The sequence below is a fragment of the Panulirus ornatus genome, chromosome 53 (genome assembly GCF_036320965.1).
Source record: "Panulirus ornatus isolate Po-2019 chromosome 53, ASM3632096v1, whole genome shotgun sequence".
NCBI classification, from domain to species: Eukaryota; Metazoa; Arthropoda; class Malacostraca; order Decapoda; family Palinuridae; genus Panulirus; species Panulirus ornatus.
In genome coordinates this window covers 19412667-19438220 of record NC_092276.1, presented here as the reverse complement: position 1 = coordinate 19438220, position 25554 = coordinate 19412667, and the positions used below count along the sequence as shown (strand labels likewise).

General features: G+C 49.9%; 1 protein-coding gene across 1 annotated transcript in view; it reads right to left on the bottom strand.

Moving 5' to 3' along the window:
• The window catches only part of Ser (protein serrate), a 337260-nt gene that overhangs the window by 55027 nt on the left and 256679 nt on the right, over positions 1-25554 (bottom strand). Inside the window, exons 5-6 of the mRNA XM_071692678.1 lie at positions 20211-20271; positions 981-1114 (exon numbers count right to left, since the gene is read on the bottom strand). Of these exons, the coding sequence (XP_071548779.1) occupies positions 981-1114; positions 20211-20271 (195 nt within the window). The remainder of the gene's footprint in view (positions 1-980; positions 1115-20210; positions 20272-25554) is intronic.

Here is a 25554-nt window from a genome sequence, read left to right as displayed (position 1 = left end):
GTGTGTTGTGCTACTGGTAGTGTGTGTTGTGCTACTGGTAGTGTGTGTTGTGCTACTGGTGTGGTGTGTGTTGTGCTACTGGTAGTGTGTGTTGTGCTACTGGTAGTGTGTGTTGTGCTACTGGTAGTGTGTGTTGTGCTACTGGTAGTGTGTGTTGTGCTACTGGTGTGGTGTGTGTTGTGTTACTGGTGTGGTGTGTGTTGTGCTACTGGTAGTGTGTGTTGTGCTACTGGTAGTGTGTGTTGTGCTACTGGTAGTGTGTGTTGTGCTACTGGTGTGGTGTGTGTTGTGTTACTGGTAGTGTGTGTTGTGCTACTGGTAGTGTGTGTTGTGCTACTGGTAGTGTGTGTTGTGCTACTGGTAGTGTGTGTTGTGCTACTGGTAGTGTGTGTTGTGCTACTGGTGTGGTGTGTGTTGTGTTACTGGTGTGGTGTGTGTTGTGTTACTGGTGTGGTGTGTGTTGTGTTACTGGTGTGGTGTGGTGTGTGTTGTGTTACTGGTGTGGTGTGTGTTGTGTTAATGGTGTGGTGTGTGTTGTGTTACTGGTGTGGTGTGTGTTGTGTTACTGGTGTGGTGTGTGTTGTCCTACTGGTGTGGTGTGTGTTGTGTTACTGGTGTGGTGTGTGTTGTGTTACTGGTGTGGTGTGTGTTGTGTTACTGGTGTGGTGTGTGTTGTGTTACTGGTGTGGTGTGGTGTGTGTTGTGTTACTGGTGTGGTGTGTGTTGTGTTAATGGTGTGGTGTGTGTTGTGTTACTGGTGTGGTGTGTGTTGTGTTACTGGTGTGGTGTGTGTTGTCCTACTGGTGTGGTGTGTGTTGTGTTACTGGTGTGGTGTGTGTTGTGTTACTGGTGTGGTGTGTGTTGTGTTACTGGTGTGGTGTGTGTTGTGTTACTGGTGTAGAGAGGTAACTGACACATGCTATACATTATGAGGTTGTTATGAGGTTAGGAGGAGCAGTATGAGGTAATGTGGTACTTGCCTTGGTCACACAGGATCCCGCCCCAGTTGAGGTGACACACGCAGGTCCACGGTGACCCGTCACAGTAGCCGTGTTTACAGCCAGGATACGGACGACACGCCTCACACAGCTCACCTGTCCATCCCAGGCGGCACCTGCGGCCACATTAACACTGTTAGTAATGATCTTCATGCCGCACCTGCGGCCACATTAACACTGTTAGTAATGATCTTCATGCCGCACCTGCGGCCACATTAACACTGTTAGTAATGATCTTCATGCCGCACCTGCGGCCACATTAACACTGTTAGTAATGATCTTCATGCCGCACCTGCGGCCACATTTACACTGTTAGTAATGATCTTCATGCCGCACCTGCGGCCACATTAACACTGTTAGTAATGATCTTCATGCCGCACCTGCGGCCACATTAACACTGTTAGTAATGATCTTCATGCCGCATCTGCGGCCACATTAACACTGTTAGTAATGATCTTCATGCCGCACCTGCGGCCACATTAACACTGTTAGTAATGATCTTCATGCCGCATCTGCGGCCACATTAACACTGTTAGTAATGATCTTCATGCGGCATGGTAGAGGTAGGAGGGGTACACACACACACACACACACACACACACACACACACACACACACATGATGCCCCTACAACCATGCCCGCACAACCTCACATGATGCCCTGCAACCTTACATGACGCCCCCACAACCTCACATGATGTCCCCACAACCTCACATGATGTCCCTGCAACCTCACATTATGCCCCCACAACCTCACATGATATCCCCACAACCTCACATGATGTCCCTACAACCTCACATTATGCCCCCACAACCTCACATGATATCCCCACAACCTCACATGATGCCCCCACAACCTCACATGATGCCCTGCAACCTTACATGATGACCCCACAACCTCACATGATGCCCTGCAACCTTACATGATGTCCCTACAACCTCACATGATGCCCCCACAACCTCACATGATGCCCCCACAACCTTACATGATGCCCCCACAACCTCACATGATGCCCTGCAACCTTACATGATGACCCCACAACCTCACATGATGTCCCTACAACCTCACATGATGCCCCCACAACCTTACATGATGCCCCCACAACCTTACATGATGTCCCTACAACCTCATATGATGTCCCCACAACCTCACATGATGCCCCCACAACCTTACATGATGCCCCCACAACCTTACATGATGCCCCCACAACCTCACATGATGACCCCACAACCTCACATGATGTCCCCACAACCTCACATGATGTCCCTACAACCTCACATGATGACCCCACAACCTTACATGATGCCCCCACAACCTCACATGATGCCCCCACAACCTCACATGATGCCCCCACAACCTCACATGATGTCCCTACAACCTCAATGATGACCCCACAACCTTACATGATGCTCCCACAACCTCACATGATGCCCTGCAACCTTACATGATGCCCCCACAACCTCACATGATGCCCCCACAACCTCACATGATGCCCCCACAACCTCACATGATGCCCCCACAACCTCACATGATGTCCCTACAACCTCACATGATGACCCCACAACCTTACATGATGCCCCCACAACCTCACATGATGCCCCCGCAACCTCACATGATGCCCCACAACCTCACATGATGTCCCTACAACCTCTCATGACGACCCCACAACCTTACATGATGCCCCCACAACCTTACATGATGCCCCCGCAACCTCACATGATGCCCCACAACCTCATATGATGTCCCCACAACCTCACATGATGCCCCCACAACCTTACATGATGCCCCCACAACCTTACATGATGCCCCCACAACCTCACATGATGCTCCCACTACCTCACATGATGCCTCCACAACCTCACATGATGCCCCCACAATCTTACATGATAACCCCACAACCTTACATGATGCCCCCACAACCTCACATGATGCACCCACAACCTCACATGATGCCCCCACAACCTTACATAACCCCACAACCTTAAATGATGCCCCACAACCTTACATGATGCCCCCACAACCTCACATGATGCCCCCATAACCTCACATGATGCCCCCATAACCTCACATGATGCCCCCACAACCTCACATGATGCCCCCACAACCTCACATGATGCCCCCATAACCTCACATGATGCCCCCATAACCTCACATGATGCCCCCACAACCTCACATGATGCCCCCATAACCTCACATGATGCCCCCATAACCTCACATGATGCCCCACAACCTCACATGATGCCCCCACAACCTCACATGATGCCCCACAACCTTGCCCAGACAACAGGGTAACCCCCTTAACAGCTATGGACAGATAAGGAACCACCTCCAGTGAAGACAGGTTACCATGGAGGGAGTTTTATTCCCCTCCATTTTCTGACCCTGGACACCGGGTCCCACAACTTGCCTCCGTTACTGGGACACACATGTCCCAACACTGTTCCCGGGACACACGTGTCCCAACACTGTTCCCGGGACACACATGTCCCAACACCGTTCCCACACAGTTAACTGTGGTTCATACAGCGGGGAGCAGGAGGCCACATCATGGTGCCACCGCTGCGCTGTACAGGTGTGTTCCAGCCCCCGCACCTACACCTGCCTCATCCACCCACCCCACATGTCCCATATGTGGACCGTCCTGCCAGACGTATGGTTCCCCGTCATCAGAGGACCACAACGAGGAGGGTCAGGACCCTGCCTCTGACCCCATACAACAAGAGAAAGTGAAGAAGACGAGGACCACGACCTGGAGCCTTGCCTCCCTCCCTCCCTCCCTCCCCAGCCAGCCGGAAGGACGGTCTCCTGCGTCGGATCAACCAGGACATGTCTGGTCGACTACTGGAAAGGATGGAACGTTACATGAAGCCATCAAGACACCTGGCTGCCTCTGGTGTGTAGGCCTGCCCAGCAGGTCACTTGGCTAGCCTGGCCCTAACTGGTAACGAGGGATCTGTGGAGCGCCATCCGCCTGGCCAGATCCAGGAGTAACAACCCACTGTGAAGTGTACAACAGGTAAACACAGAGAGCCAGACGGTTGTGGCCAGGTTAAGAAGTGTCACGTCAGGTACGTTCCTGATAACGTGAATGATGATGAGATTAACGACCTTACTGAGTAGCTCGGCAGCTACACTATATGATCTCTTATGATGTAGGTCGTCCGTCTTCACCACGCCATCTTGGTGCTCACTCAGGCAGGTCTCGGGTCTGGCTGTGTTAGGTCGGAGGAGCGTCATGGTTGCCGCTCAGTTCCTGACACACTTGGTACTTGCTGCTGCCGCTTTCCGGTACGACGGCGCCTGCCGTGGCTTCCTCACTCCCTGAGCGTGTCAGCAACCACCCACGTGGGCTTCACTGACCTGGGAAGTTCTGGTTCCTGAATGTTCATGATCGAGAAGCCCGTCTCCCTCATGTGTCTGTCATTCAGAGAAGCTCACGAGTCCAGCCTGCAGGTCATGAAGTGATCAAGCAAGGGATGTTCCTTGCCTCTCGGTCATGATCGTCAGAGTTAGGAGGAACACAGCGCCAGGCTACGGGACGGCGTCAAGAGCTTTGCTCACAACACATCGCCTCCCGAGGACCGTCAGCCAAAGCAGCGTGTAAGCTGGCTGCATCGCGCCACGAACACCTGCCCTCCAAGGTTATTGTCCTACAAGATTAAGGAGACAATGATGCGGAGCGGCGCGGGGTAAGGCGATATCCTTAGCTGAATTCTAACTCAGGTGTCTGGGTGCCGGGACCGGATCCCTATAACTCGGCAGATAGTACTTGCCAACAAGTTAACGTGGCCAAAATGAGACGCGTGGTCAGATGAGAGGCTGAGAGATGTAATGTGACCAGCCCACCTGACACCCTCACCTCCTGGTAAAGTCGTGATGAACGAACCGTTCGTTCGGGTCTTCCTTGTGTTACGAGATGAGAACATCACAACAGCAGGAACAACAGATCTTGTACGTGTGGAAAACATCTACAACCAATACGACATAATCAGCAATCACTTATCCTCAGGATCTACAGCAATATAACTTTCATTTACGGTTTACAAAGTTCCCTTGCCTAAAGTATCAGGTCATACTTGTATTTTTCAAGTTAAACAGTAAATTGTTTGTGAGAAACCTTTAGCCTGTATTAAAGTCTGGCACTCAGGAACCACACAAAATGCCGCACACCTTCCGGCTGCGACAGGAAACACCAAAAACCAAATGTAGATACAATCTACGTTTTCCCTCAGATGACTAGTGTACACGGTGGCCGTGTACCTAAGTTTTCTTGCAGCCTCTGCCAAAGACCCGTATGTACCCTGACTGCCATCAGGGGTGATGACCTGCCTGTAGAAGCACCATTCAAATCAGGATAGTTGTGCCGGCCTACCAGTAGGGGGTCATGGGATGTTGTAAGACTCTCCAAATTTTTATTATCCCGTGGGTGGGTGAGTCTTGCTGCTACTATGGGATGTGTATCGTATTTTCTGGGAGTTTACTGTGTGTGTGTGTGTGTGTGTGTGTGTGTGTGTGTGCTTATCATGATGGGACCACCTCAGAAGGATGGTTCTATCCTGGTTAGCTCAGCACACAACCCTGAGATATCCAGTGATGTGCATCACCGTCTGGTCTCCCCGAGGAACATCAATGGATCCAGTTTGTTTATTGTTTGTTTCCTGTAGTTGTAATTATGAAGGAAGTTTTATGGTGCAAGGAGCTGCTCCACACGCTTACACTCTCCCATCTTTGTGTACCTGCAACAGCCGAGGCTGAGGTAATAACCACAGGTTCAAATATAAGAAGTTACCAGTGTTAACAACACACCATCAGGAACGGTCGCTCACATACCAACCAACTGGCCAGCAGGCAGCACCTGCACCGCTGACCAGGGAGGGTCAGCAACACTAGTTACCGCGAATTAATGCACAGTTATCGAGCATATCATTGCATGTTATGAGTCTGGACTTCCAGCCGCTCTCACTAAGTCTCTGACTTCCAGGTTAAGATGCCGAGGTGAAGATGATCCTATATGGAGAGGGTTCCTTCCTGGTGATCCTCTGTGATGACAGTAACACACAAGCACAGCCCTCCACCCTCACCCTCCACCCTCACCTTCACCCTCCACCCTCACCCTCACCTTCACCCTCCACCTTCACCCTCCACCCTCACCTTCACCCTCCACCCTCACCCTCACCTTCACCCTCCACCCTCACCCTCACCTTCACCTTCACCCTCCACCCTCACCCTCCACCCTCACCTTCACCCTCCACCCTCACCTTCACCCTCCACCCTCACCCTCACCTTCACCCTCCACCCTCACCCTCACCCTCACCTTCACCCTCCACCCTCACCCTCCATCCTCACCCTCCACCCTCACCCTACAGGCTATGTTACCTGCACTGTACTGCACGATCTCTATACTCGTGCGTGTGTGTGTGTGTGTGTGTGTGTGTGTGTGTGTGTGTGTGTGTGGTAGACCTCCTGAGTGTGTGGTGACATCTGGTGGTATGAGGGAGAACCACAAGGGTAGGGACACCCCTGGCTAGTCCACGGTACAGTACACTCCTGGCTGGTGCAGGGTACGGTACACTCCAGGCTGGTTCATGGTACGGTACATCAATGTACAGGACAGGGGTCTGGGTTATCATGTAGGAGTTACCAGGAGTACAGGGAGGCTGTGGTACCATGTAGGAGTTACCAGGAGCACAGGGAGGCTGTGGTACCATGTAGGAGTTACCAGGAGTACAGGGAGGCTGTGGTACCATGTAGGAGTTACCAGGAGCACAGGGAGGCTGTGGTACCATGTAGGAGTTACCAGGAGTACAGGGAGGCTGTGGTACCATGTAGGAGTTACCAGGAGTACAGGGAGGCTGTGGTACCATGTAGGAGTTACCAGGAGCACAGGGAGGCTGTGGTACCATGTAGGAGTTACCAGGAGCACAGGGAGGCTGTGGTACCATGTAGGAGTTACCAGGAGTACAGGGAGGCTGTGGTACCATGTAGGAGTTACCAGGAGCACTGGGAGGCTGTGGTACCATGTAGGAGTTACCAGGAGTACAGGGAGGCTGTGGTACCATGTAGGAGTTACCAGGAGTACAGGGAGGCTGTGGTACCATGTAGGAGTTACTAGTTACAAGGTGATATGGATCGTATGTGGTGTTGGTTACATGACAAGTGAGATGACTCGGTCAAGTGAGTCTGGTTTATGAGATATATGAGGTGACTCGGTCAAGTGAGTCTGGTTTATGAGATATATGAGGTGACTCGGTCAAGTGAGTCTGGTGACTAAGTCAACACAACATCTGGTCTTGTATATTCACATGTAAGATGATGATGGTGAGGGGTTAGCTAGTGGCTGGTCATAATACAAGAGGAGGAACATGTCGGTCTGAGGAAACATATGATTATGTTGACACTCAAGTTAACATTACCTGGTGAAGGTGTGACCACTGGTGCCTGGCTGGACACATCCACCACATGTGGATGTGTCCCCAGGTGAGCAGCAGTGTTACGTGCTAGATGTGTCCCCAGGTGAGCAGCAGTGTTACGTGCTGGATGTGTCCCCAGGTGAGCAGCAGTGTTACGTGCTAGATGTGTCCCCAGGTGAGCAGCAGTGTTACGTGCTAGATGTGTCCCCAGGTGAGCAGCAGTGTTACGTGCTAGATGTGTCCCCAGGTGAGCAGCAGTGTTACGTGCTGGATGTGTCCCCAGGTGAGCAGCAGTGTTACGTGCTGGATGTGTCCCCAGGTGAGCAGCAGTGTTACGTGCTAGATGTGTCCCCAGGTGAGCAGCAGTGTTACGTGCTGGATGTGTCCCCAGGTGAGCAGCAGTGTTACGTGCTAGATGTGTCCCCAGGTGAGCAGCAGTGTTACGTGCTGGATGTGTCCCCAGGTGAGCAGCAGTGTTACGTGCTAGATGTGTCCCCAGGTGAGCAGCAGTGTTACGTGCTAGATGTGTCCCCAGGTGAGCAGCAGTGTTACGTGCTAGATGTGTCCCCAGGTGAGCAGCAGTGTTACGTGCTGGATGTGTCCCCAGGTGAGCAGCAGTGTTACGTGCTAGATGTGTCCCCAGGTGAGCAGCAGTGTTACGTGCTAGATGTGTCCCCAGGTGAGCAGCAGTGTTACGTGCTAGATGTGTCCCCAGGTGAGCAGCAGTGTTACGTGCTAGATGTGTCCCCAGGTGAGCAGCAGTGTTACGTGCTAGATGTGTCCCCAGGTGAGCAGCAGTGTTACGTGCTGGATGTGTCCCCAGGTGAGCAGCAGTGTTACGTGCTAGATGTGTCCCCAGGTGAGCAGCAGTGTTACGTGCTGGATGTGTCCCCAGGTGAGCAGCAGTGTTACGTGCTAGATGTGTCCCCAGGTGAGCAGCAGTGTTACGTGCTAGATGTGTCCCCAGGTGAGCAGCAGTGTTACGTGCTGGATGTGTCCCCAGGTGAGCAGCAGTGTTACGTGCTAGATGTGTCCCCAGGTGAGCAGCAGTGTTACGTGCTGGATGTGTCCCCAGGTGAGCAGCAGTGTTACGTGCTAGATGTGTCCCCAGGTGAGCAGCAGTGTTACGTGCTAGATGTGTCCCCAGGTGAGCAGCAGTGTTACGTGCTGGATGTGTCCCCAGGTGAGCAGCAGTGTTACGTGCTGGATGTGTCCCCAGGTGAGCAGCAGTGTTACGTGCTGGATGTGTCCCCAGGTGAGCAGCAGTGTTACGGACCTGCTTGCGAACCCTGTAGTGCCTCCCCCACCTGCACCCCACCTGCACCCCACCTGCACCCACCTGCACCCCAGCTGAGGTACGGCTAGAACACCTCCTTTGCCCCGGCAGGTCCAGCTGGCTGGCTGGCCGGCATTACTCGCGTAGTTCATGACTTCCATGAAGATGGCAAGAAGTGCGTGGCGTGTGTGTGTGTATGTGTGTGTGCGTGTGTGCATTGTGTAGGCGCACACACACGCACACACACACACACACACACACACACACACAAGAGGTAAGGTTAGGTAGGGGTGAGGGAAGGGGTGAGGGAGGGGAACAATACAGTAGTAGAGGGAGTGACAGGGTGGCTGGCTGGTCAGTCATCATGAGAGATAAGATGAAGTATGCAGGTGACGAGGTTGACACCCTTCCCACGCCACAGTTACCAGATAACGATAACACCAGTATGTACGTACGTACGTACGTACGTACGAGGACCTTCTAAGATAACACAAGGCTGGCTGGCCGGCCTCACTGTGTGTGTGTGTGTGTGTGTGTGTATGTGGCCAGCCTAGAGTGGGGTCACACTGTGGCGTTGTACCTGGCGTCCCTTACCACAACCTCTGCATCAAGAATGGAAACAGGGACAAAGTTGTTTGTATGAGGACTCAGAATGACTCATGAGGGCTCAGAAGGAACTCATGAGGGCTCAGAATGACTCATGAGAGCCCAGAATGACTTATAAGGACTCAGAATGACTTATAAGGGCTCAGAATGACTCCTGGGGCTCAGAATGACCCATAAGGACTTAGAATGACTTATGAGGGCTCAGAATGACTCCTGGGGCTCAGAATGACTCATAAGGACCCAGAATGACTTATGAGGGCTCAGAATGACTCCTGGGGCTCAGAATGACTCATAAGGACTCAGAATGACTTATGAGGGCTCCGAATGACTCCTAGGGCTCCGAATGACTCATAAGGACTCAGAATGACTTATGAGGGCTCAGAATGACTCCTGAGGCTCAGAATGACTCATAAGGACTTAAAATGACTTATGAGGGCTCAGAATGACTCATAAGGACTCAGAATGACTCATGAGGGCTTGAGTGGCTCGTGTGGTCTGAGAGTAGCTTTTGAGGGCTCACAGTGACTGATGATGGCTCAGAGTGACTGGTGAGGGCTACTGGGGTGTGTACCACGGGGGCTACAGGGTTGTGTACCACGGAGGCTACCAGGGTGTGTACCACGGGGTTACTGGGGTGTGTACCACGGGGGTTACTGGGGTGTGTACCACGGGGGCTACTGGGGTGTGTAACACGGAGGTTCCTAGGGTGTGTACCACGGGGTGTGTACCACTGGGGTGTGTACCACGGGGGTTAGTGGGGTGTGTACCACGGTTGTTAGTGGGGTGTGTACCGCGAGACTGCAGGGTTGTGTATGACGGCGGGTAGTGGGATGTATACCACGGGGACTAGTGGGGCGTGTACCACGGGGGTTAGTGGGGTGTATACCGCGGAGGCTTGTGGGGCGTGTGCCACGGAGGTTACTGGGGTGTGGAACACGGAGGTTCCTGGGGTGTGTACCACGGGGGTTAGTGAGGTGTGTACCGCGGGGGTTAGTGGGGTGTATACCGCGGGGCTAGTGGGGTGTGTATCACAGTCAGGATGTGGAGGGTAGTGGTAGTGTAGTGTGTGTGTGTTCAATACCTGTGTTGAGTGTAAGTGATGGAGGCTGGGGAGGTATGATGAGTGAGGGAAGTTACCGGCCAGTGTCAGTACACAGCCACTCTCCTGCTGACCTAAGATCACACAACGTCTCAGGTCAATCCTCGTTAAGGGATCATATGACACGACCGACCACACAAGAGACGTGTCACGGGTGTGGAGGGGTAGTGGCACTGTACTAAATGAAGGGAAGTGGTACCGCACTGAATGAGGGGTAGTGGCACTGTTCCAGGTGAGGTGTAATGGCACTGTACACCCCACCCACTTCGCACCCCCCCCCTCCCCCTCTGGCCCAGGAACTCGTATGCCGCCCAGGTCTCGGTCACTTCTGCATAGTTACTCACAATATCTTCCTCAATCATCAGTTACCCACAATAACTTCCTCAATTATCAGTTACTCACAATAACTTCCTCAATTATCAGTTACTCACAATAACTTCCTCAATCATCAGTTACCCACAATAACTTCCTCAATTATCAGTTACTCACAATAACTTCCTCAATCATCAGTTACTCACAATAACTTCCTCAATCATCAGTTACCCACAATAACTTCCTCAATTATCAGTTACTCACAATAACTTCCTCAATCATCAGTTATTCACAATAACTTCCTCAATCATCAGTTACCCACAATAACTTCCTCAATTATCAGTTACTCACAATAACTTACTCAATCATCAGTTACCCACAATAACTTCCTCAATTATCAGTTACTCACAATAACTTCCTCAATCATCAGTTACCCACAATAACTTCCTCAATCATCAGTTACTCACAATAACTTCCTCAATTATCAGTTACTCACAATACTTCCTCAATTATCAGTTACTCACAATATCTTCCTCAATCATCAGTTACCCACAATAACTTCCTCAATTATCAGTTACTCACAATAACTTCCTCAATTATCAGTTACTCACAATAACTTCCTCAATCATCAGTTACCCACAATAACTTCCTCAATTATCAGTTACTCACAATAACTTCCTCAATCATCAGTTACTCACAATAACTTCCTCAATCATCAGTTACTCACAATAACTTCCTCAATCATCAGTTACTCACAATAACTTCCTCAATCATCAGTTACCCACAATAACTTCCTCAATTATCAGTTACTCACAATAACTTCCTCAATCATCAGTTACCCACAATAACTTCCTCAATCATCAGTTACCCACAATAACTTCCTCAATCATCAGTTACTCACAATAACTTCCTCAATTATCAGTTACTCACAATACTTCCTCAATTATCAGTTACTCACAATATCTTCCTCAATCATCAGTTACCCACAATAACTTCCTCAATTATCAGTTACTCACAATAACTTCCTCAATTATCAGTTACTCACAATAACTTCCTCAATCATCAGTTACCCACAATAACTTCCTCAATTATCAGTTACTCACAATAACTTCCTCAATCATCAGTTACTCACAATAACTTCCTCAATCATCAGTTACCCACAATAACTTCCTCAATTATCAGTTACTCACAATAACTTCCTCAATCATCAGTTATTCACAATAACTTCCTCAATCATCAGTTACCCACAATAACTTCTTCAATTATCAGTTACTCACAATAACTTACTCAATCATCAGTTACCCACAATAACTTCCTCAATTATCAGTTACTCACAATAACTTCCTCAATCATCAGTTACAATAACTTCCTCAATCATCAGTTACTCACAATAACTTCCTCAATTATCAGTTACTCACAATAACTTCCTCAATTATCAGTTATTCACAATAACTTCCTCAATTATCAGTTACCACAATAACTTCCTCAATTATCAGTTACCCACAATAACTTCCTCAATTATCAGTTACTCACAATAACTTCCTCAATCATCAGTTACTCACAATAACTTCCTCAATTATCAGTTACTCACAATAACTTCCTCAATTATCAGTTACTCACAATAACTTCCTCAATTATCAGTTACAATAACTTCCTCAATTATCAGTTATCACAATAACTTCCTCAATCATCAGTTATTCACAATAACTTCCTCAATTATCAGTTACCCACAATAACTTCCTCAATCATCAGTTACAATAACTTCCTCAATCATCAGTTACTCACAATAACTTCCTCAATTATCAGTTACTCACAATAACTTCCTCAATCATCAGTTACTCACAATAACTTCCTCAATCATCAGTTACTCACAATAACTTCCTCAATCATCAGTTACTCACAATAACTTCCTCAATCATCAGTTACTCACAATAACTTCCTCAATTATCAGTTACCCACAATAACTTCCTCAATCATCAGTTACTCACAATAACTTCCTCAATTATCAGTTACTCACAATAACTTCCTCAATCATCAGTTACTCACAATAACTTCCTCAATCATCAGTTATCCACAATAACTTCCTCAATCATCAGTTACTCACAATAACTTCCTCAATCATCAGTTACTCACAATAACTTCCTCAATCATCAGTTACCCACAATAACTTCCTCAATTATCAGTTACCAATAACTTCCTCAATCATCAGTTACTCACAATAACTTCCTCAATCATCAGTTACCAATAACTTCCTCAATTATCAGTTACTCACAATAACTTCCTCAATCATCAGTTATTCACAATAACTTCCTCAATCATCAGTTACCCACAATAACTTCTTCAATTATCAGTTACTCACAATAACTTCCTCAATCATCAGTTATTCACAATAACTTCCTCAATCATCAGTTACCCACAATAACTTCTTCAATTATCAGTTACTCACAATAACTTCCTCAATCATCAGTTATTCACAATAACTTCCTCAATCATCAGTTACTCACAATAACTTCCTCAATCATCAGTTACCCACAATAACTTCCTCAATTATCAGTTACTCACAATAACTTCCTCAATCATCAGTTACTCACAATAACTTCCTCAATCATCAGTTACTCACAATAACTTCCTCAATCATCAGTTATTCACAATAACTTCCTCAATCATCAGTTATTCACAATAACTTCCTCAATCATCAGTTATTCACAATAACTTCCTCAATCATCAGTTACCCACAATAACTTCCTCAATTATCAGTTACTCACAATAACTTCCTCAATCATCAGTTACTCACAATAACTTCCTCAATCATCAGTTACTCACAATAACTTCCTCAATCATCAGTTATTCACTGTTCCTCGTGTACAGTGTTTCTTATCGTACATAAAACATATAACATCAAGAGATGATTGGATATATTGTGTGTGTGTGTGTGTGTGTGTGTGTGTGAAGTTTGGACACATGTAGGGGGTCATTATCGTGCTCCGTCCTGAACATAAGTAAACTGTTACCTTACATGTGGGGGGCGGGGAGGTCAGGCCAGCTGGCTTGACCTTACAGTTTGACCTTGGTTACTTAACTGTACAGTTGGAGGTTGAGTGACACTCACGTATGTATGACCGTGTTATGTGGGTGATGACTGCCTGCGTTACGGCTGTTATCATGACCAACGTAACGAGTCTGGGATCCTAACTGTCCCACCCAGGAGGAAACACTCGTCCCAGAGATCCCAGCAGTAAACAACAGCTAAGTTCATATGGCGAGAGTAGTCACGCACAATTATGACCCTTGTGTCGGGAGGTGATAAGAATCATTATGATATCTTACTGAACAACATCTTAACAATGTTTGGCTTCATCACTCGACCACCAAGGTCTTAACCTCAGTAATTTCCTCCTGTGATAATAATAATAATAATAATAATAAAACATTTACAAAACAAACTCGAAAACACGTCAAACATTTTGAATCAAAGGAAGAAAACATGTGTAAAGCTGAGGGTGGAGGGAAGGAGGGAGGGAAGGAGGGAGTCACGACCCACAACAGGAAGATGGCTTGTGGCCTCCTGCACCAGGTACCCTCACCAGGTCACTGCAGCCGTGGGAGGGAGCAGCCGGGGATAGTGGCAGCCAGGGGCAGTGGTAGCTAGAGGCAGTGGTAGCCAGGGGAAGTGGCAGCCAGGGTAGTGTCTGTCAGGGTAGAGCCAACCAGCGGTAGGGAGCAGCCGGGGGTAGGACAGCCAAAAGTAGAGGCAACCAGGAGTAGGGGACAACCAGGGGTAGTGGCACCAGGTGTGGGGAAGCAACCAGGGGTAGTGGCACCAGGCGTGGGGGGCAACCAGGGGTAGTGGCACCAGGCGTGGGGGGCAACCAGGGGTAGTGGCACCAGGTGTGGCGGAAGCTGATAGTCAGTTATTCAACCAGTGGTCAGTCAGAGCAGGTCAGGAGCCATCATGGCTCTGCAGCTGCACCCAGGGTCAGACCCACCGTCTGACCTTACCCTGGACTACTAGCTCCCCTCACCTCCCCTCCCCTCACCTCCCCTCCTCTCCCCTCTTCCTCCGTCGCTACAGATAATGTCCCCCAACCCCCCACCCCCACCCTCCACCTCCACAGGTAATTTAGGAACTGAGTAAAATGAAACTACAATTAAGTACGAGAGTGTGCAAGCCATTGTTGAAATAAGAGAGAACGTGAGACAAAATTTCACGAGATGAGAGACTGTGGGAGACACTCTAATGACATGAGAGACTGTGGGAGACACTCTAATGACATAAGAGACTGTGGGAGACACTCTAATGACATGAGAGACTGTGGGAGACACTCTAATGACATGAGAGACTGTGGGAGACACTCTAATGACATGAGAGACTGTGGGAGACACTCTAATGACATGAGAGACTGTGGGAGGTCTTGTTTAGGACATGAGAGACTGTGGGAGACACTTTCGTGATATGAGAGACTGTGGGAGGTCTTGTTTAGGACATGAGAGACTGTGGGAGACACTTTCGTGATATGAGAGACTGTGGGAGGTCTTGTCCAGGCTTTCACATGAGATCCTTGTATTCTGCTGTAATGTCTTGTAATTTCCCACATTATATTGATATAGACGTCACCACAATCCTCCATGTATGAGGAGTCCACACACGTCACCACAATCCTCCATGTATGAGGAGTCCACACACGTCACCACAATCCTCCATGTATGAGGAGTCCACACACGTCACCACAATCCTCCATGTATGAGGAGTCCACACACGTCACCACAATCCTCCATGTATGAGGAGTCCACACACGTCACCACAATCCTCCACGTATGAGGAGTCCACACACGTCACCACAATCCTCCATGTATGAGGAGTCCACACACGTCACCACAATCCTCCATGTATGAGGAGTCCACACACGTCACCACAATCCTCCATGTATGAGGAGTCCACACACGTTACCACAATCCTCCATGTATGAGGAGTCCACACACGTCACCACAATCCTCCATGTATGAGGAGTCCACACACGTCACCACAATCCTCCATGTATGAGGAGTCCACACACGTCACCACAATCCTCCATGTATGAGGAGTCCACACACGTCACCACAATCCTCCATGTATGAGGAGTCCACACACGTCACCACAATCCTCCATGTATGAGGAGTCCACACACGTCACCACAATCCTCCATGTATGAGGAGTCCACACACGTCACCACAATCCTCCATGTATGAGGAGTCCACACACGTCACCACAATCATACGTCTACAGCCACCATCACCCACCAGTGTGGTGGTAGGTGGGGGCAGCCGAGTGTGGAGGAGCAGGAAGTGGTGGGAGGGGGTGAGGTTGTGGTGGGCTTGGGTGAGGTTGTGGTGGGCGGGGGTGAGGTTGTGGTGGGCTTGGGTGAGGTTGTGGTGGGCGGGGGTGAGGTTGTGGTGGGCGGGGGTGAGGTTGTGGTGGGCGGGGGTGAGGTTGTGGTGGGCGGGGGTGAGGTTGTGGTGGGCGGGGATGAGGTTGTGGTGGGCGGGGGTGAGGTTGTGGTGGGCGGGGAAGGAACCACTGCTCAGCCCTGGATTATCAAGTTTGGTCCATGTGTGGCGTGGTGAGCGAGGCGGGACACAGGTCACACCGCCTACCAGGGCCACGAGGGTCACCAGGGGTCAGAGTATCACCGAGATGGCAGGCAGGTGGTTGGTTGGTCAGTAGTTAAGGTGGAGAACTGTGGCAGCTGGGATCATTAGGAGAGTTGGACGAGGTTCAAGTGTTTTAAGTCATTAACCTTACAGCTCTTATCACTGTGTTATCCAACGAATTCCAATAAGTTGTTAACTAATTACTACCTTCTCGTCTTTCAATTAATGTAGGTTATAATTAACCCATAATGTACGTCAGTTTGACAGCCATATCTTAAATCACAGTACGACGTGCCAAGGGCACGATAATTACCCTACTGTATGGTTCCCAGTATTAAGTGTGTGTTGAGTCTACTGTTTATACCTCACTACCATACACCATAATGTCTTAGCATTGTTTACACGAAAACAAAACTTTATAATAAGAGATAAAAATGCTGACGTAAACTACCAGTTGCTGCCAGGTTTAACAGAGGCCAGGAATGTTTAGCATAACATGTGTGAAACATGTACCAGCTCCCCACCCTCTCCCTTGTATTAGCATAATCAATAATTGTTATCTACATCTTACATGTTTATTGATAACATTATATATAAACCTGAGGTGGCAGTGAACCCCGGGTTGGCGGGGGCACAATAATTGCCGGCGCGGCTCGGCATTTCCTCACACCCGTGGGAAACTGTTGCTCAGGCCATGACGTCACCACCTCCACACCCTCCCCTTCCTCGTCCTGAATCACTTGACCACAAGTAACAAGTGCGAACCACCCGAGATGAAACTTGTTACCATTATGATGATACTACTAGGAACACACACACACACACACACACACACACACACACACAGTAGCTGGAGGTACACACGCACATATACATAGATACATACATACATACATACATAGTGCAGGTGTAAGATCGTGCGCACTTCCTCGTAGGTAAGCCGGCCGGACGCCGGACACAACATGGTCTTCTGACGTGCATTATCAGGCATCGTCCGGCCGGCCTGAGCTATGTAACCGTCCTTACCCACGTAGCAATCTGACCTGATGTGACACACAAGTTGTTACCAGAGAACGGCGCCCTCCACGTGACCAGCCAGCCAGGTAAGATAAGCTGGTGCACCACGGGCACATCAAGCTGGTGTCTGGTGCACCACGGGCACACCAAGCTGGTGTCTGGTGCACCACGGGCGCACCAAGCTGGTGTCTGGTGCACCACGGGCACACCAAGCTGGTGTCTGGTGCACCACGGGCACACCAAGCTGGTGTCTGGTGCACCACGGGCGCACCAAGCTGGTGTCTGGTGCACCACGGGCACACCAAGCTGGTGTCTGGTGCACCACGGGCGCACCAAGCTGGTGTCTGGTGCACCACGGGCACACCAAGCTGGTGTCTGGTGCACCACGGGCACACCAAGCTGGTGTCTGGTGCACCACGGGCACACCAAGCTGGTGTCTGGTGCACCACGGGCGCACCAAGCTGGTGTCTGGTGCACCACGGGCACACCAAGCTGGTGTCTGGTGCACCACGGGCGCACCAAGCTGGTGTCTGGTGCACCACGGGCACACCAAGCTGGTGTCTGGTGCACCACGGGCACACCAAGCTGGTGTCTGGTGCACCACGGGCACACCAAGCTGGTGTCTGGTGCACCACGGGCACACCAAGCTGGTGTCTGGTGCACCACGGGCACACCAAGCTGGTGTCTGGTGCACCACGGGCACACCAAGCTGGTGTCTGGTGCACCACGGGCGCACCAAGCTGGTGTCTGGTGCACCACGGGCACACCAAGCTGGTGTCTGGTGCACCACGGGCGCACCAAGCTGGTGTCTGGTGCACCACGGGCACACCAAGCTGGTGTCTGGTGCACCACGGGCACACCAAGCTGGTGTCTGGTGCACCACGGGCACACCAAGCTGGTGTCTGGTGCACCACGGGCACACCAAGCTGGTGTCTGGTGCACCACGGGCACACCAAGCTGGTGTCTGGTGCACCACGGGCACACCAAGCTGGTGTCTGGTGCACCACGGGCACACCAAGCTGGTGTCTGGTGCACCACGGGCACACCAAGCTGGTGTCTGGTGCACCACGGGCACACCAAGCTGGTGTCTGGTGCACCACGGGCACACCAAGCTGGTGTCTGGTGCACCACGGGCACACCAAGCTGGTGTCTGGTGCACCACGGGCACACCAAGCTGGTGTCTGGTGCACCACGGGCACACCAAGCTGGTGTCTGGTGCACCACGGGCACACCAAGCTGGTGTCTGGTGCACCACGGGCACAGCAAGCTGGTGTCTGGTGCACCACGGGCACACCAAGCTGGTGTCTGGTGCACCACGGGCACACCAAGCTGGTGTCTGGTGCACCACGGGCACACCAAGCTGGTGTCTGGTGCACCACGGGCACACCAAGCTGGTGTCTGGTGCACCACGGGCACACCAAGCTGGTGTCTGGTGCACCACGGGCGCACCAAGCTGGTGTCTGAGGTGCTGTGCCGTCCGTCCACAAGACCCATCTCAGCGGACGTGAGGTGCTGGGCCGGTCCGTCCAGCAGAGACCATCTCAGCGGACGTGAGGTGCGAGGAGCGTCCAGCAGAGACCATCTCAGCGGACGTGAGGTGCTGGGCCGTCCGTCCAGCAGAGACCATCTCAGCGGACGTGAGGTGCTGGGCCGTCCGTCCAGCAGAGACCATCTCAGCGGACGTGAGGTGCTGGGCCGTCCGTCCAGCAGAGACCATCTCAGCGGACGCAGGTAAGGCGGTTCACAACCAGCAGCCGGTCAGGTCAGCCAGGTTTTCAGAAACTAAGACCATTGCCCGACTGCTGACCCCTCCCCCCCCCCCCCCTCCTGTGGTGCTGCCTGTTTTAGTGGCTGCTGGCCTGCTAGGTCGGGGGGGAGTCACGTACCATTATCTCTCCTCAGCCAGTAATTATATCCCCCCCCCCTACCCCCCTCCCCTTCTGCCTCACGACCCGGCGCACCACACACAGCAGACCCCACCACTGGCCAGCACCACACACAGCTGACCCCACCACTGGCCAGCACCACACACAGCTGACCCCACCACTGGCCAGCACCACACACAGCTGACCCCACCACTGGCCAGCACCACACACAGCTGACCCCACCACTGGCCAGCACCACACACAGCAGACCCACCACTGGCCAGCACCACACACAGCTGACCCCACCACTGGCCAGCACCACACACAGCTGACCCCACCACTGGCCAGCACCACACACAGCTGACCCCACCACTGGCCAGCACCACACACAGCTGACCCCACCACTGGCCAGCACCACACACAGCTGACCCCACCACTGGCCAGCACCACACACAGCAGACCCCACCACTGGCCAGCACCACACACAGCAGACCCCACCACTGGCCAGCACCACACACAGCTGACCCCACCACTGGCCACACAAGGCACCGCTAGCCAGGTAGTCCCAACACACACTAGCTAGGTAGTCCCAGCATACACTAGCCAGGCAGTCCCAGCACACACTAGCTAGGTAGTCCCAGCACACACTAGCCAGGTAGTCCCAGCACACACTAGCCAGATAGTCCCAGCACACACTAGCCAGGTAGTCCCAGCACACACTAGCCAGGTAGTCCCAGCACACACTAGCTAGGTAGTCCCAGCACACACTAGCCAGGTAGTCCCAGCCAGAGCTAAGGTGAAGCACATTTGCCTCACACCAGGAGCAAGCAGGTGAGTGTTGCCCTTCAACCACAACATTCTTCATCCACATAATATTGGAAATTAACAACAAGGCCAAGTCTCTCTCATGGAGAGAGAGAGAGAGAGAGAGAGAGAGAGAGAGAGAGAGAGAGAGAGAGAGAGAGAGAGAGAGTTACACATGAGAAAGTTCTACTTACTGGCACTGTCCGGGCAACTTGCAGGTTCCATGCTCTGGATGGCAGCCCACTTTACACATGGCTGTGGACAACAACAACATATTAGTCCTCCACCTCCAACAACATCATAACATATCCTCATTGTGTACCACACAAACAACATCTAAATAATCTAATACTATATATATATATATATATATATATATATATATATATATATATATATATATATATATATATATATATATATATATATATATATAATGATAGAACATGTTGGGGATAACATTACATAACATTTCTATACAAGAAAATTATTCAAATATGGTGTAACTGTTTCCTGAAATGATTGGACATTACTGTGAGCCAAGAATTCACATGAGCACAATAACATTTCACAATGTGTTGTTGTTGTACATCATCATCTGCGGGCAAGATGTTCTGTGTGGACGATTGTAATGTTGTCTGCTTCATTACTTCTTTATCTGATGATCTACCAGAGTTAATCAATACCATTAATACCATTATCTTTATAACTAGACGGATGAAGAAATGAATGAAACCCCTTGACCAAGACTAACACAGTTCAGCATGCACGTATGGAGGACCTGTGATACATCAGGTCACAGGTCAGGAGGTGGTTCATACAAGACCTGTAATACATCAGGTCACAGGTCAGGAGGTGGTTCATACAAGACCTGTAATACATCAGGTCACAGGTCAGGAGGTGGTTCATACAAGACCTGTGATACATCAGGTCACAGGTCAGGAGGTGGTTCATACAAGACCTGTGATACATCAGGTCACAGGTCAGGAGGTGGTTCATACAAGACCTGTAATACATCAGGTCACAGGTCAGGAGGTGGTTCATACAAGACCTGTAATACATCAGGTCACAGGTTAGGAGGTGGTTCATACAAGACCTGTGATACATCAGGTCACAGGTCAGGAGGTGGTTCATACAAGACCTGTAATACATCAGGTCACAGGTCAGGAGGTGGTTCATACAAGACCTGTAATACATCAGGTTACAGGTATAATGAACGACCACAGACTGGTAGTTACTATAATGAACGACCACAGACTGGTAGTTACTATAATGAACGACCACAGACTGGTAGTTACTATAATGAACGACCACAGACTGGTAGTTACTATAATGAACGACCACAGACTGGTAGTTACTATAATGAACGACCACAGACTGGTAGTTACTATAATGAACGACCACAGACTGGTAGTTACTATAATGAACGACCACAGACTGGTAGTTACTATAATGAACGACCACAGACTGGTAGTTACTATAATGAACGACCACAGACTGGTAGTTACTATAATGAACGACCACAGACTGGTAGTTACTATAATGAACGACCACAGACTGGTAGTTGGCTCTGGTCGACTCTTGTTACTGTTGTTGTGTGATGGTCAAGTTAGCCAGGCCGCGTGAGGCGTCGGTCCAGGCCAGCCAGCCAGCCAGCCAGCCTCGTACACTCTCTCTCGTCCTGTACATATTGCTCTTGGTGGTTTAATAGAGAATCGGAGTCTTCATCCATTCTTGTAACACAACCTCACACTTCCAGCTTCCGTGTCAGCACGACGCTTTCCACCACCTCACACACTACGTGAATTTCCATGTCTCCACCTACCCCCCTAGCCATGTACCCTTCACCCATGATGTATTGTACCCACTGTACGTTCTATACTGACCTCCACCTACCCCCCTAGCCATGTACCCCTCACCCATGATGTATTGTACCCACTGTACGTTCTATACTGGCCTCCACCTACCCCCTAGCCATGTACCCTTCACCCATGATGTATTATACCAACTGTACGTTCTATACTGACCTCCACCTACCCCCCTAGCCATGTACCCTTCACCCATGATGTATTGTACCCACTGTACGTTCTATACTGGCCTCCACCTACCCCCTAGCCATGTACCCTTCACCCATGATGTATTGTACCCACTGTACGTTCTATACTGACCTCCACCTACCCCCTAGCCATGTACCCTTCACCCATGATGTATTGTACCCACTGTACGTTCTATACTGACCTCCACCTACCCCCTAGCCATGTACCCTTCACCCATGATGTATTGTACCCACTGTACGTTCTATACTGGCCTCCACCTACCCCCCTAGCCATGTACCCTTCATCCATGATGTATTGTACCCACTGTACGTTCTATACTGACCTCCACCTACCCCCTAGCCATGTACCCTTCACCCATGATGTATTGTACCCACTGTACGTTCTATACTGGCCTCCACCTACCCCCCTAGCCATGTACCCTTCACCCATGATGTATTGTACCCACTGTACGTTCTATACTGGCCTCCACCTACCCCCTAGCCATGTACCCTTCACCCATGATGTATTGTACCCACTGTACGTTCTATACTGGCCTCCACCTACCCCCTAGCCATGTACCCTTCACCCATGATGTATTGTACCCACTGTACGTTCTATACTGGCCTCCACCTACCCCCTAGCCGTGTACCCTTCACCCATGATGTATTGTACCCACTGTACGTTCTATACTGGCCTCCACCTACCCCCTAGCCATGTACCCTTCACTCATACCCTCACTGAAATGCTTTACATCAGGACAATAAGTATTCTACAACTATAACACTCTACGTCAGAGTCTGACCTACCTGGTCTCTGCCTCTCACCATAATGAATAAACTGGCCATTAAACTCACGTCTGCCTGGGTCACGCAGGCAGTTGCCAATTTGCAGATATTATCCAGTTAATTTTTTTCTGGCAATAATAAATGGCCACTGCGGGATTTTAATTAGTGAGACGAGAAAGAAATGAAGAATAGATTGCCAATTAAAGAAACAAGCCAATTGGCTCAGGGGTAATTTAATTTGAGGGCCAACGTAATGGTTATGTAAATATTTGAAAAAGGGTAATAGGCTTCTCGTTCCAGCCCCCGTTTTCTGTGATATATTTGAGAGTGGCATAACATAGGGTGGGTAACCCCCCCCCCCTCCGAGACATGTGTTCCTGTGTTTCACTTGGGTTGTGTTGGAGTGACCAGGAACTCCAGTGTTTCCAACGTAGCAATGGTCGTAGTTGATGATATTATGACACACACGTCAAGACAATGACTAGGAAGACTGGGTGCTTACTTACAGTACAAGGATCATCTAAATACAATTTCAACTTGATAAATATCGACAAATTACTACCCACTTAACGAGGTGATCTGCCTAAAAATGGTCTACTAAAAGTCTGCAACTTGTTTTTGCATAAATTTCACTTGGTCAGGATTTATATGTCTACATTACCATAGTTATACCTGGAAGAAAATGGGGAGTCCTGGCAGGTATAGGCAGGGGGTACTACGCCATGCAAATTAATAGTAGGCATCTGGCTATCTCAGTCCAGATTAATTTTCCAAGTTTGGTTTATCCTCTCCCACTCGCTCTCACCGACGCTTCCCTCTCATCCTCTCCCCACCAACGCATTCATATCGGCTCTCGCACAGAAACATATGATAAGATCAGATAATGATAAGGTTTGATATTAAGCCGCTCACAGTACAGGAGGCCAGCCACGGCCAACCAACCATCCCTGACCAAGACGTGTCTGCCTCTCAGCAGCTGTGTCTGGGAGGCAGCAACAAGTCATGTGTGTCTGGGAGGCAGCAACAAGTCATGTGTGTCTGGCTAACGATGATATACGAACGCAAGAACACGTAATGAGAACACTGGAAGAACACGTAATGAGAACACTGGAAGAACACGTAATGAGAACACTGGAAGAACACGTAATGAGAACACTGGAAGAACAGGTAATGAGAACACTGGAAGAACAGGTAATGAAAACATTCTGGAAGAACAGGTAATGAGAACACTCTGGAAGAACAGGTAATGAGAACACTCTAGAAGAACAGGTAATGAGAACATTATGGAAGAACACGTAATGAGAACACTGGAAGAACAGGTAATGAGAACACTCTGGAAGAACACGTAATGAGAACACTGGAAGAACAGGTAGTGGGAACACTCTGGAAGAACACGTAATGAGAATACTGGAAGAACAGATAATGAGAACATTCTGGAAGAACACGTAATGGGAACACTCTGGAAGAACAGATAATGAGAACACTCTGGAAGAACAGATAATGAGAACACTCTGGAAGAACAGATAATGGGCACACTCTGGAAGAACAGGTAATGAGAACACTCTAGAAGAACAGGTAATGAGAACACCGTGGAAGAACAGGTAAGTGGATTCGACCGCAGTATCATGTACATCAACGAATTCTTATATTGACACAAAAGATAATGACAAACATGTTGATAATAATGACATGTGATGCATGAATATGTTAAGTCACACAAGGAGAGGCACCTTACCATCCTACTGCACCATGCGCACTGTACCTTACCATCCTACTGCACCATGCGCACTGTACCTTACCATCCTACTGCACCATGCGCACTGTACCTTACCATCCTACTGCACCATGCGCACTGTACCTTACCATCCTACTGCACCATGCGCACTGTACCTTACCATCCTACTGCACCATGCGCACTGTACCTTACCATCCTACTGCACCATGCGCACTGTACCTTACCATCCTACTGCACCATGCGCACTGTACCTTACCATCCTACTGCACCATGCGCACTGTACCTTACCATCCTACCGGAGCTAGGGTGCCTCACCATCATGGGGGCATGAGGCGGTGTGACCTGACCTGGCATGACACTACTACATACAACAGTCTTAGTGGTGATGGAAGGTCACATCATGATGTCGGCCGCTCCTGCTCTCACTGATCACATACAGGGTCAGGTCACATACAGTTATGGATGACCTCCAGTAGAGATGGCTAGCTAGCTAGCAGCCTAGGTCACGTGGCCAGGATCACCTTGACCTGGCAGAGTGGCTGGCTCCACGTCGGCAAGGGTCGCACCATCTGCCTCCCACTGCTCATCTATGGTTCACACAGATGCTGCCGACGGTCAGCTGGCTCCCTCCTCCCTGCAGACCCACTTGACCTACGGCGTAGCTGGCAGTCTTAGACAGGGGGTCCGCCTCCCGCACCCTGGTGGTTTCTGTCTACCCTAGCACGGTCAGCACAGGTCAAAGGTCACATCTAGGTACCACCGATGACCCTATCGCTTGTCTTCCAGCAGACGCGGCCATATTTCCAAGGGGGGGGGGGGGGCGCCTCTATCAACATGCAAGAATCACGTGTCTGTGTGAGTTATTGTGACACAGGTCACACCTTCACGTACAATATGTCTGCCTGTACAATGTGACTCTCACCTCGATAATCATATATACCTTGTAATGGTGGCCAGCCATCATGATGGTCCAGGTCATCAC